At 41.0% G+C, this 12,556-nt stretch overlaps 1 protein-coding gene across 6 annotated transcripts in view; it reads right to left on the reverse strand.

Moving 5' to 3' along the window:
- The window catches only part of herc2 (HECT and RLD domain containing E3 ubiquitin protein ligase 2), a 77,737-nt gene that overhangs the window by 44,813 nt on the left and 20,368 nt on the right, over positions 1-12,556 (reverse strand). For all 6 annotated transcript variants that reach the window (XM_062997973.1, XM_062997970.1, XM_062997972.1 and 3 more), the window contains 21 exons: positions 12,385-12,536; positions 11,782-11,939; positions 11,573-11,686; positions 10,218-10,469; positions 9,917-10,110; positions 9,615-9,815; positions 8,392-8,620; positions 7,268-7,392; positions 6,849-7,027; positions 6,216-6,400; positions 5,940-6,104; positions 5,548-5,733; positions 5,252-5,422; positions 5,070-5,173; positions 4,823-4,973; positions 3,917-4,131; positions 2,605-2,737; positions 1,751-1,878; positions 1,402-1,597; positions 1,077-1,207; positions 91-264 (listed from right to left, as the gene is read on the reverse strand). In XM_062997973.1, the coding sequence (XP_062854043.1) occupies positions 91-264; positions 1,077-1,207; positions 1,402-1,597; positions 1,751-1,878; positions 2,605-2,737; positions 3,917-4,131; positions 4,823-4,973; positions 5,070-5,173; positions 5,252-5,422; positions 5,548-5,733; positions 5,940-6,104; positions 6,216-6,400; positions 6,849-7,027; positions 7,268-7,392; positions 8,392-8,620; positions 9,615-9,815; positions 9,917-10,110; positions 10,218-10,469; positions 11,573-11,686; positions 11,782-11,939; positions 12,385-12,536 (3,543 nt within the window). The remainder of the gene's footprint in view (positions 1-90; positions 265-1,076; positions 1,208-1,401; positions 1,598-1,750; positions 1,879-2,604; positions 2,738-3,916; positions 4,132-4,822; positions 4,974-5,069; positions 5,174-5,251; positions 5,423-5,547; positions 5,734-5,939; positions 6,105-6,215; positions 6,401-6,848; positions 7,028-7,267; positions 7,393-8,391; positions 8,621-9,614; positions 9,816-9,916; positions 10,111-10,217; positions 10,470-11,572; positions 11,687-11,781; positions 11,940-12,384; positions 12,537-12,556) is intronic.

Raw genomic sequence — 12,556 nt, forward strand, 5'->3', positions numbered from 1 at the left:
GTGCTGGATATTTCTCCACACTGAAACAACCCCAACGTGGCAATATAAACAAATAAAGATTAAATATGATGAAAATCTTAGTCACTCCACCTGCTTAAGGAGACATTTCCTAATTTTCTCCACATCGAGTGGCTCCTCTTTAAGGGCAAACTCCACAACGGTGCCCATAAGGCTGGACTGGGAGTAGGCGCCCTGCATGCTGTGCTTCAGCCAGCGATACTTCTGCACATTCACTACTGTGTTCAACAGCGGCTGCCAATATTCCTGAGAAAGACAAACATATGCAACATTAAGCTGAGGAGTACAGAAGGTAATAGTTGAGTGCAACACCCTGGACTTACTGGACCTATTATTTATTATTCATTATCATTTATTTTTATTTGCACCTGCGCTTTACATAAAACTTTCTACCTCACACATATCTGAATAATTATATGTTCATATACCTATGTATAGCTACTTATTTTACATATTATTATTACTGTTATTATAACACATACCTAGTATTCCAATTCCTATGCTTATTATTATTATTATTATGTATATAGACCTAATACCACATATGTATTAACTACAGTTAACATTATTATACCACGATAGCTAAGTGGGTAGCACTGTCGCCTCACAGCAAGAAGATCCTGGGTTCGATCCCCAGGTGGGGTGGTCCGGGTCCTTTCTGTGTGGAGTTTGCATGTTCTCCCCGTGTCCGCATGGGTTTCCTCCGGGTGCTCCGGTTTCCTCCCACAATGGACCTTGTGTAATGAGTAACTACCGTTCTTGTTATGGATGTAACCAAAGTGTAAAACATGACGTTAAAATCCTAATAAACAAACAAACATTGTTATATTAATCATGGATATGTAAGTTTACTGATGTTCTATTTTTGCACAATGCTACTATTTGCACTTCTGGTAGATACTAACTGCATTCTGTTGCTCTGTAACTGCACTGAGCAATGACAATAACGCTGAATCTATCTAATCTGTCTATCTAGTGTAGTGCATACAGTCATAGATATGTAGTGGAGAAAGGAATGGGACAGACACAGCACAGCAGGTGTGGTAACAGAGTAGTACCTTAGGCGATTTCACAGTTTGTTTCTTATCCACAGGTGTGGGGCTGACAGGAAGTGGAGGCACCTCCTCATTGGTCCCATCCCTCTCTTGCTTAGACTCCTCTACATCAGCAGACTCAGACTTTTTAGGTACTGAGAAAAGAAAGCCACAGGAGCATTCAACATTTTTCCTGAATTTTCCCCTTTATCTCTTAATCTAGTCATTTCAGGCTTTACTCCAATTAAATTACTAAATTTTTTGGTCAAGGATTAAAATCTGTCAGTAATACATTGTAGAAGTTTATTTGTAGATGCACATTAAAATAAACAGGAACTCTTTTTCGTACCTCTTTTTTTCCTGCGCTCTCTGATGAGCTTCCGGGTGATCATCTTCCAGCGAGGCTGTGAGCTTAACAGCTTTAGTTTGCACACAATGGACAGGTCATTGCTGGCTGCTGGCCGCAGCTCATTAAAAAGGAAACGCAGCCTCTCAATCACAGGAGCGCAAACCTCCTTATAGGATCGACCCTGCTCCTGATGGGTCTGCAAACGGAAAAGAAGAATGATGATGTCACTACCCAAAACTGCTGTACGACACTGCAGTATTCTCTTTAGAGATCATTAGCATCTGCAGACAACTGTTCTACAGATAAAATAACCCTAAAGAGAATCAATCATCAAGTTTGAAAATCTTACTTTGATCAAAGAGCATTTGGCCTGGTACACCATTCGGCACACGTCAATCACAGACTTGGGGAGGGACCTCTGCTTCGCCTGGTCCACAGCCAAGGTACATTGATTGACCAACGAGAGGGCGACATGACCTGCATAGAGAATTATTCTACTATCAGTCAGTTACCTCAAAATTACACTATATAGCCAAAATGATTGAAATCTGGTGTTTTAGCCACACATACTGTGATATATAAGTGATATATAAAACAATGCAATTTTAAACAAATTATAAATAATTGTTAACAAACTCAGCTGTGAGTTGGGGGATTGATAAAATGGGTTTTTAAGGCTGACCAGCTGCACATTAGCATAAGATTACAATGTGCAAAGGCAAGCATTGACTGGAGCAGTGTAATGCATGCTACCACTGGACTCTTGAGCAGTGGACACATTGTAATGAACAATGAATGAATGAGACTTGAGTCTGTTGGACAAATTGAGTTTTGTCAGTGACTTTCAGGGTTTTGGCTTGGCCCCTAATTTCTGTGAATGTCAATACAAAGACATTTCAGACATTTACATGCTTTCACACTGTCTTGGTATCTATCAGTGCCCGACCTCACAAATGCTTGAATTGCTGTATGGGCATAGACTCCCACAGACACACTACAAGACACAGTTTTTATAGCCACAATGGAGCCAATTAATGTCTTTTGGAACAGGATGTCCAACAACCACTTTTATAGGTGTGATGGCCACATATTTTTGTCCACAAAATGTATATGGTACAACAGGTCAATAAACTTTTAAAATCTATATTGGAACATTTCACCTCACTGAATGAATTGTGTTCTCAGTGGAAATTGCTAGATTACCAAGGTCTTGATGTTTAAGAAGGCAGCAGAGTAGCAGACGGCCCACTTCTTCCACAGGGTGTTCTGGCGGGAAAGTGATGGGTGTGATGAGATGATACTGCTTACAGCACCGTTCAATTTGGCACAAAAAATCCTGAAATATAAACAAAAGTTACAAGGGGGTACTAGAAGAACTTGTATTCCCCCCCCCCCCCCCCCCCCCATTTCATTTTCTTGTTACAGTTTCCCTGGAATCACTGGCCACAATACAGTAACACAATCCAGACAGGATGCCTATCTATCTAGACAGGATGCCTATTACATCCCACTCCCCCACCACTAGTGGGCCTGCGTAATATACAGCTGTGTTTCTGATGTAAAAAATTCTGATGTGATAAGTCCAGTTAAAATCCATGTATGAATTAAATTAACTGGTCAATGAAATTGGGTAATTATGTTTTCACACATGGCCAGCAGCACTTTTTATTTAAATAAAAAAGTCAGTTCAAAACTGTATTTTGTGGTTAAAAAGTGTTTTTGTCTAACATTAATTGTAGTTGGAGATAAAAGTCTGAAACAATTAACTGTGACAAATATGCAGGACATCATGAAGGGGACAAAGACCTGAGACTGTTGCTTTAAATCAGGGGAGCCAGATTAGATTAGATCAAGGGCAGCAGACTACAATGATCTCACACACAGTCAACTAATATGGGCATAATTAATACATAGAGATGATGATACAAACAGCTGTTAAATTTGATATCAGACTTCTCACATCTCAGTCACTTTGCGATAGGTCCACTCACCACATAACTTGCATTGTTTCATACCGTCCAGGTTCTTTTTGGGACGTGTGAAAAAAGCTTGCTGTGCAATCAAATTAGTGGAGTGGTGGTGAGGTGGCTTTTAATGTTGCTTATTCTTGATTAGACAAGGGCTTCTTCAAAAGAAAATCTTACTGGCCTGTGTTTTACTTCGAGGAAAAAGAAATATGTTGTCCATTTTTTGAAAAACATGACACTCATTATCAAATATCCTGTGCTTCACATTTTGCAAACTCACTTAATGCCAGAACCTACAATCATGCTCTCTCACAGCTGATTGGTTCATCTAAATATGCTTAATTATGAGCTGAAGTACCAACAGTGATTGCAAACGTAGCCAATAAAAACTGGGAAATACTTGGAAGGCCATAAATGGTTGAGCAGGGTTTCACAGCCCCCGATTTAAACAAATGATTAGCAGACTACAGCTGTGCACAACTGTACACGTGCACACTTCGGTTCATGTCTACATATGCGTCTGTCTGTGTGTGTGAGAGAGAGCGCACCTTCACAGTGTGGTCCTGGGTAGTGTTATCAGCGATCGCCTGCAAGAATGGCTGTGCATGGTCACTAAGGGTGATTCTGCGGGAGTACAGTTTGGCTTTGTCAGGTGTTGTGGTCCCTGGAGAGCTGCAATGGTCCTCATCCTTCTCCTCATTATAGTTATAGTGGATTTGACTGGTCTGAAGACCCCCGCAGAAGATTGATGACTGCAGCCATTCTGACAACACAAAGCAAACAGGGTGTAAACTAAAACTAACAGGCTATTGATTTTAGAGCAAATCACTGATACGGAACACTGATATATAAATGATATTGTATATTTAAAAGGAAACAATGTTATCGCTGTGGCTGGTGGCTTGTTATCCAAGGTACACTACACAGACAAAAATATCACACAATCTTTGCTTCAATGGTAGCGTGTAAAGTGACACCTGGCTCAGTGCTGTATAAATAAACAATAAACAGCCCTTGTGCCCAGGTTGCTCTAACTGACATGAGCAGGGGAAGAATATGAAGAAAGAAGCATGGTCCTTCATTTATGTCATTGCTCTTTGTAAGAATGCCACTGTTGGCTTCCTATGTGGTGGAGTAGACATGTTCTAGGCTGTGTCCCTCCTTGGCAAAGATGGGTGTCAAGCAGACGGTATCAGGAGTCACTGAGCTGTTTGGTACAACCTAATCGACGGTCAATGTTTTAATGGAGACTGCATTGCTGGATACTTGTTAACAACTGGTGCTGCTAAAATAAAATGATCTACTAATTAACATGGGTGTCTACATACTTCTGGTCATGTCATGGGCAATGGCTTAGTTTTATTTAATTATTTAATTAATTTTATTCTATGAAGATAATGCTGACACTGTAATGTAAATGGCACTGTAAGACTTCTACGAAAGAAAAAACTCACTGGCACATTCGATCTCCATGCGTGAAAGTGGCGAGCCTAATGCCAGATAGGACGCATGAAGGCCCAGCAGCAGGCCCAAGTTCCTCTCAGTGTCCATCAGGGGTGAGGACAGGCTGCTCAGATCTGGTGTTGTCACAGTCTCCTGGTTGGGCTGAACACATAGCTGAGTCAATACGAGTTAAAAGAGCAAACAGGGTTTTGCAAATATGCAAAGGTTAGGAAGGAACTGTAAATAAACAGATTTTACCTCCATATACTGGCCCACACAAAAAGCCTGCATGGACTCTCGAGTGTCCTCAAACTGGAGCGCTGCCTCTAACGCCACCACAGGGTCCTCTCCAGCAAACTGAGCTAAAGATAAAAAAAAAATGAACTGAACAAAATGCTAACTGAACATCAGTTTTCACCCTCCTAATTCAAGCTGCTTACCAAGAATAGTATTTCCAGTAAGAGACTGAGCTTGGAAGTCCTTGATGTCATAAACTTTCCCTTCAATTACTGTCCAAAAGCCACCGTCCTTGTTGTGGTTCTCCAAGTCAGCTTTGCGGATGAGCGACACCTCTTCGTTGTTCCTTGAGCTCGGCCCATTGAAGAAAGACCCTGTGTCAATATTTTCATTCAGAGAGCAGTTAGTTATAGTTCAGCTCATTAGAGCAAGAATGCACCAAACAATTGGTCATAGTGAATTTCACCACAGCAAGAATGCACCAGACAGTTACACATACCCATTAGGCCAGGCCAAGCCAGGTCTTCATTGTCATCTCTCTCACTGCCAGGAGCGAGGTGGTTAAAGCGATCCACATGCTCAAGCAGGCCAGCCAGCAAAGGGATGGAGCCAGTTTCCTGCATCAGACTTGCATCCAGAGTCAGCAACAATACAATAGACACCACCAACTCTGGCAGCAAGACACCTGGAGAAAAAAAAAAGCAATGTACGTTGAGTTTAACAATATCTGCAGAATTTCCAACCTACTACTCGGTCTACATTTTTTTTATTAATCAGCTTACATCAGCAAACTGCAGCCATGCTGATGATATTCTCAAAACCTACTTGTTTTTACACATCTAATACAATGATGCATTCTGGAATCTGGATCATTATGAGTCCTGTACTTACCAGTAAGGTCTCCCTCGATGACATGGGACACCTCGGCAAAGTGCCGGTGGCTGTTGTATGCGATGCTGGTGGCCACAGGTAGGATGTCGCAGATGTGTGTACACAGCAAAGCAATGTACTTTTTCAACAAAGAGCCCACTCCAAGAATTTCTGAATGGGTTAAAGCTGAAAAAAGAACCAAAAATGCACTCCTCTATAAAACCATGGAGATTCCATTATTATACCTAATAGCAATTAAAGTATAATAAAATGTAAATATATAGCTTCGCTACTTACAGTATCCTCCTACTCCGGTGGCACCATGGACACCCACATACAGCTTGCAGACCAGCAGTCTCTGGAAGCGCAGCAGCAGATCCAGTGAAGCAGAGCGCTCTTTACTTACCTGCTCTGCATCCTGGCAGTTTGAAATTCGGCGTGCCACATCTTTCAGACGTCCTATAGTCTGTGAGGCAATGTTCCTACACAGAAAAGTACACAGATAAAAGTGTTTTTTTGTTTATTTGGTGATTAAAGTGATCATATTCAGTGTGCATACAATACCTCTATTTTAAGAATATATATAAAAAAACATATAAGGAAAATGCACAAATAAAACATCAGAAATTTAAGTACACAATGCATATTACAATCAGCGGGATAGCAAAACAGATTTTAGGCTTAAAGCTCTCTGAAATGGTTGAACAATGTGTTTAAAACATGACATTCATGTACAATGAATTATTCGTGTACAGTATAATGAATTAGCTTGTGTTATTACTAAAATCAAGAAGCATTATAATTCCATGCCCTCTGTAATCGTATGCACATGTGTTATAGACCAATGAGTTTTTCTAGAGCTAATTCTTGTACAAAATTGTCTACGTTAACTGAGTCTTAAGTTCCAAAGCAAAGTGGGCTGTTTAGTACCTCAGTAGCTGTTGAACGAGCTGGACCAGTGGTAAGCTCTGCTTGCTGGCAGACTCATAGATGCCTGTGTTGATTAGGTCTTTATCAAGAGTGGTGCGACAGCGCTGCAGGGTTGAAGCATTAGCTTCCTGCTCATCAATCTCCTTCTCTTTCTGAGCCTCCTTCTTAGCCTCAATATCCTGAGTGAGCACAGTCATAGTAAACAAGTTCATAGTAGTAGTTCATAGTAAACAAACACACAACCTTCCTGTTACTAACTCTATTATATGAAATAACATGACTTTTTTCATCATTCTCAGCTATTTTTCTACACCTCTCCTGGGAGAAATAAACATGATTCTCCAAACAAACACTTTTCTGAGGTGGGATTCCTGATCTAAATAAATAATAAAATGGGTGCTGAATAAATGCACACTAACCTGAATCTCCGCTGTGATGGCAGCATTCAGGGCAGACTCCAACCCTCCATCCGCCATCAGACTGCTCACCAACAGGTCAATCATGAACCGCCGACCCGGACTCACAGTCATCTCATGATTAGAGGCTGATCCAAACACAAATGTGCATTCCACTTTAGTCTTAATCAAGACACCTCTACTATAAAAGCATCTGACTAGCGTTTACATTTTTGTTAATGCAAATGTAGGCCAGAAAGCTGAAAAACTTGGTATATCTGCTAAATGGATGTATTTTATGATCCATGCAAAGACATGAATCTTTATTTGCTTCTATTTGCTACAGTGTGTGCTATGTGTAAGTGCAGTGTGCATTTATGTATCATGTGCTACAGATCATTTACAAACATAAAAAATGGCATTTACATTTACTCATTTACAACCAGTTCTGCTGGTATAAAAAATGCTACTTTGACAGAAGCAACAGAAATGTGTGAGCTGATTTACACACATGATCTGTGTAGCTCTGTGTCTTTCAAATAAGAAAGCAAGTTTTTCACTTTGCATGTTTTGTCTTAGTATGTAATTAAGGAGTGAAAACCAACTAGTGCCAATGCAAATAGACTCTGTTGTGGGAATTCAAAATAACCCTTAAAGATTGACACAGACAACCGGAGTAATAGTAAAAGCAAAAAATCAATTTATTACTCAGCTGAGGACTCATCTCATAATGCAAACACTCACAGGCCTTTACAGAAGAGAAGGGTGGATACTGTCTGCCCTACCTCCTTATTTATACCTCCCTTTACTGCCCCTTCAGGCTAACTCTGCTCAGTGACCCAGTTCTAGACCAACTTCCCACACCAAACTTGTTTATTATTAAATGTTCTACAAGAATGGTCAGTTTGTTAGCCAGAACATGACTGTGTGTGTGTGGGTGTGTGTCAAGCTCAGTATCAGTCCTTGGAATTCTGAACCCTTCAAAAAGTCACTTCTATCCCTGTTAATTGTACTAAGAAAGCAGAAACTTATGAGTTTAATGTAAATAAAATTTCCAGTCACAACTCTTAAAAAGAAAATGTGCTAAATAAAAAAAATATCATATTATGTTTTCAGCCTCATGAGCAGAAATGTTGTGTAAGCCTTACCTGTGTTGGGCAGCAATGAGGACAAAGCTCTGGCTCTTTCCTCAGCAGTAGGCAGTAGCACTGACCAGCCACTCTGGAGCACAGCCTGCGCGGCTGACTGCACTGTGTTCAGCACCCCGGCGTTGCTGGCCAGCGTCACCACCGTCTGCTTAAGGCTGTTGAGCAGGCTGCTGCCCAGGCCCAGCCCCAATTCCTCCGGGTCCACCTGATTACTGATCGCCGCATGGAGCTGCAGACAAGACAAAACAACAGGATCAAGTTAATACAGTAATACGAAAGAGGAAAAAGCCTCTAATTACTGGCTCTAAATGACTTTAGTATTTAGGGTCATAATGGCAGCAGATATACAGTAAAGTCTTTTTTTGTTATATACACATATACAACGTTGCCTCATATTTGCTGGCTATTATGCAACCTTTAGGAGCAATCAATGGAACTAATGAGTTTTACCAAATCCTGTAGAATTGTGTGTCCCTCTGTGTACTTAACAGCTGCCACTAAAGTGTATTTTTTTTATTTATTTGGATTTTAATGCCATGTTAATGCAAAATAGGTATTACGTTTCTGTCTGCTTCTTTTATTTTGTCTTTATAATTTGGGCTATTTTATATTTTCATTTTTATTTCTATGGCTGCAAACTAGGTAAACACTGTTCCTGTGTTGTCTTGTGTAAGAATTTCTTTTACGGTTCCAGGCATGTGTACTTGTTGACCTTCCTTGGTGTATTTGGGGCATTCCATCAGGATGTGTTAGGCAAATCACAGATTGGTGGGTTTTCTCCATTTATCAGGTGTTGGTGGGTTATTCTGATGTGGCCGATACTCTGCCCCAAAACAAATCTGTCCAGATGTAGAAAACTGGTGAAAGTGGTGACTCATCGGACCATATTGGCTTTTCTATTGCTCAAGGGTCCAGGGTTTACGCTTTCAAGACCATGTTTTCCATCTTTGTGCATTGTACTTTAATATAAAATGTGTTGAAATAGCAACTAGATCATAGATTTAAGGTTTCTCCAGCTCACAAGATACAGATTTTGTTAAAATTGTTTCCTTGTCACTGTGCTACCTTGAGTGTCACCGCATGGATTTGTTGCTTTGTTCTGTTGGTGCCACCAGAGCACCAAATGAAAACTGTTGGTTAAACCATAAAAAACACACCAGCAGAAACACAGAGTGGAATTCTTCTAGTGTGTCATTCTTCTCACAGTTAGCACAGTAACTGACCTGTAGTCGGAGCAGGTTAAGCGTAGCCACCACCATACACTCTTTCTCCTGAGGTGGAGGCCAGTCTGAGCTACCGTCCATGCCTTCGCTGATCTGTCGCAACAGCAGGTCCAGCTGCTCGAAAGTCATGGAGCACACGTCCACCACGAAGGGAACACGCAGACCCACTGACCACTCTGAGCATGAGGACCATGCAAAGCTCTAACAAACACAAAGAGACAAGGGTATCAATAAACAGGCATGTAGTTGGTTTCATAAAGTGATGTCCTTTCTAAAGCATAACACAGGTAAAGTTGTAGTACCTGGCCTGGGCCACAGGAGATGCCCACTATATGTTTGGAGTTGAGGCCTGGTAGGGCTTTCGGCTGCTTTTTGTTGGAGAAGAGCGTATCAAAGTGCTGCAGTTTATCATTACTGCCCCAACTGTGCACTTCTCCATCCTCAGTAAGGGCCAGGCAGTGTGTGGATCCCACTGCTATATCTACTACCTTTTTTCCTGTGAGGCAACAGAAGAAAACACATTTAGAATCAATGTGGGATCAATTTTGCTTCACTAAATCAACAAATAATGAGAAAAAACTGAATAGGTTTAGAAATCTTTGCCTTGTAGACTGTCCAGCAGTTTTGGGTAGCGAACATGCTCATCAGTGCCATGGCCAAGGCGCTGGTTGTCTCCTTTGCCCCAGGTGTACACTTGGCCATCCTTAGTGAGAGCTACTGAGAACTGGCTTCCACAGCACACCTTCACTATGTCTAAATCCTGCAGCTTTTCTACCAGCTTGGGACTCTTACAGCCATCACTGCCCCCACGGCCTAGTTTCCCATAGTCTCCGTCCCCCCATGACCACACCTGACCTGTAAAGAGAAAGCAGAAAAAATATATAATAATTAGCTACATGCTGGTTATTGAAATACAAATTGGTACTCTGGTATGCAAAAGTAATATGAGTTTTGTCCACTAGTAGTCATTTCCAACAGGGTCAAGCTAAATTACAAATGTACATATGACTTGTCTTTAAAAAGACAGAGATGGCAACTCCAGGATATTCCAGGACTGATTCCTTAACTAAGTTTTGGTTGACTGAAAAGCCCAATGTCACCAAGGTTCATTTTTACAAACGATGGCATAACATTCGTCCTCAAAACAACTTGGTATCTTTGTAAATCCATTATGCCAGTTACATGGTCAAGATCACCAATTACTGCAGCAAAAAAACATCCCCACAACAACACTGACACACCTCCATGCTTGACCATGGGAACAGTATTTTCTTGTGCCAGACAAACCGCTGATCCATATGGCCATGAAGTTCCAGTTTTAATTTGTCACTCCATAGAATTGTGTCCCTGAACTCTGCATTCCAATCCAAATTCCTTCAGACATATTCCAGTCCCAGTGCTTCTTGGTCAAGTGTGGTGTGCACTGAGGAGTCTGGCCATGATCATAATTATGGTTATGATAATTATGATAATTATGATACAATTGTCCCAGCACCCATCAGGTCATCCTGCAGGTCTTGAAGTAACACAGAGGTTGTGTTTTTTGGTCCTAATGAGACTTCTATGGCCTTTGAACAATTTCTTGGGCTTACTCCCATAGTCAGACAGGTTTGCTGCTGCTCCATGAGTTGTCAACAGTGTTTCTGAGAATGCTTAAAATCCTGAAATTCATCTAATACCCATCACCCTTTTGGAGCAATTAAATTATTTTCTCTCTCAGCTTTTGTCAGCCTGTGATTCACTAATAAAGACAATCTAAATATCATTATTAGTTTAAATATTTGGCTTAAATGGTTACAGGTAGCATAACTATAGCAGTATATTTTGGCGATTTGACCCAACCATACCCCTGATATTACATATCTTACTAATAACAGTGTTAGTATTTTCATTAAAACCTAGAATTTCTATTTTGAATGCAATATAACTCTACACAACACATTTTCAACAGCCCATACCATTCTCTGTGACAGCAAGAGTCTGTGCATCTCCACTTCCACAGGCTACATCTATCACCTTCATCCCTTTTAGAGCAGTCACCAGCATGGGGGTGGTCTGGTCCTCACTGGAGCCTACATTACAGCAGTGGGAAGGTCCAGTTAACCCTTGTACAGTGTTTTATGCAAAGGAAAAGTGAGTGGTGCAGCATGTAGTGTATAAACGTTACCATGGCCTAGTCTGCCATAGTTGCCTCTTCCCCAAGTGTACAAGGCACCATCGGCTGTGATGGCTGCGCTGTAGGTGCTGCCACAAGCGACGTGCACTACATGCTTTCCAGCCTGTTTTCCAGAAAATGCTGCAATCATGGTAGGTTCTTCCAAATACCTGCAAAATGAAGAGGTTAACAGTCTTTTAATCACATTGGCCATTTTACACATGCTCTTTTACCTAGAACTAGTTGTGAATGCATCTTATCAGTCAAGAGTCACCTGGGTAAAATGATGCAGCAATTACAAGACTGTTAAAAACAAATATGGTTTATTTAGCAGCAGAGTTTTTCTACCCTCCAATTTTGTGTAATGAGGCAATGAAAATTAAATTTGTCAAATTGCAGGCTTTGGGTGTAAAATGTGCTGCACTGATTTCCCTTAGCAAAGGAAGCATTGTTGGTTAAGTGCATTTTGCTTTAGTACAGTGAAAGTCATTACAGCCTGTGTGTGGTGAGAGAAGCAAAAATGATGCAGTAAAAGAGTCCTTATGGTGGGTAAATGGACTATTATTATTATGGACCACATAAAAAACAAGATCAGAACATTAAGGAAGCACTTACGTAGTGTCTCCGTGTCCCAGACGACCTCCATCCCCACAGCCCCAGGAGAAAACCTCTCCATTGGCTGACAGAGCCAGATAATGCTGTCCTTCTGGATGAGCTGCCAGCTTAACTATTTTTCTGGAGGACAGGCCATGTACAAGCATTGGGGACTAAAAGACAAACAAGTGGT

The sequence above is a fragment of the Trichomycterus rosablanca genome, chromosome 6 (assembly GCF_030014385.1).
Source record: "Trichomycterus rosablanca isolate fTriRos1 chromosome 6, fTriRos1.hap1, whole genome shotgun sequence".
Lineage (NCBI taxonomy): Eukaryota > Metazoa > Chordata > Actinopteri > Siluriformes > Trichomycteridae > Trichomycterus > Trichomycterus rosablanca.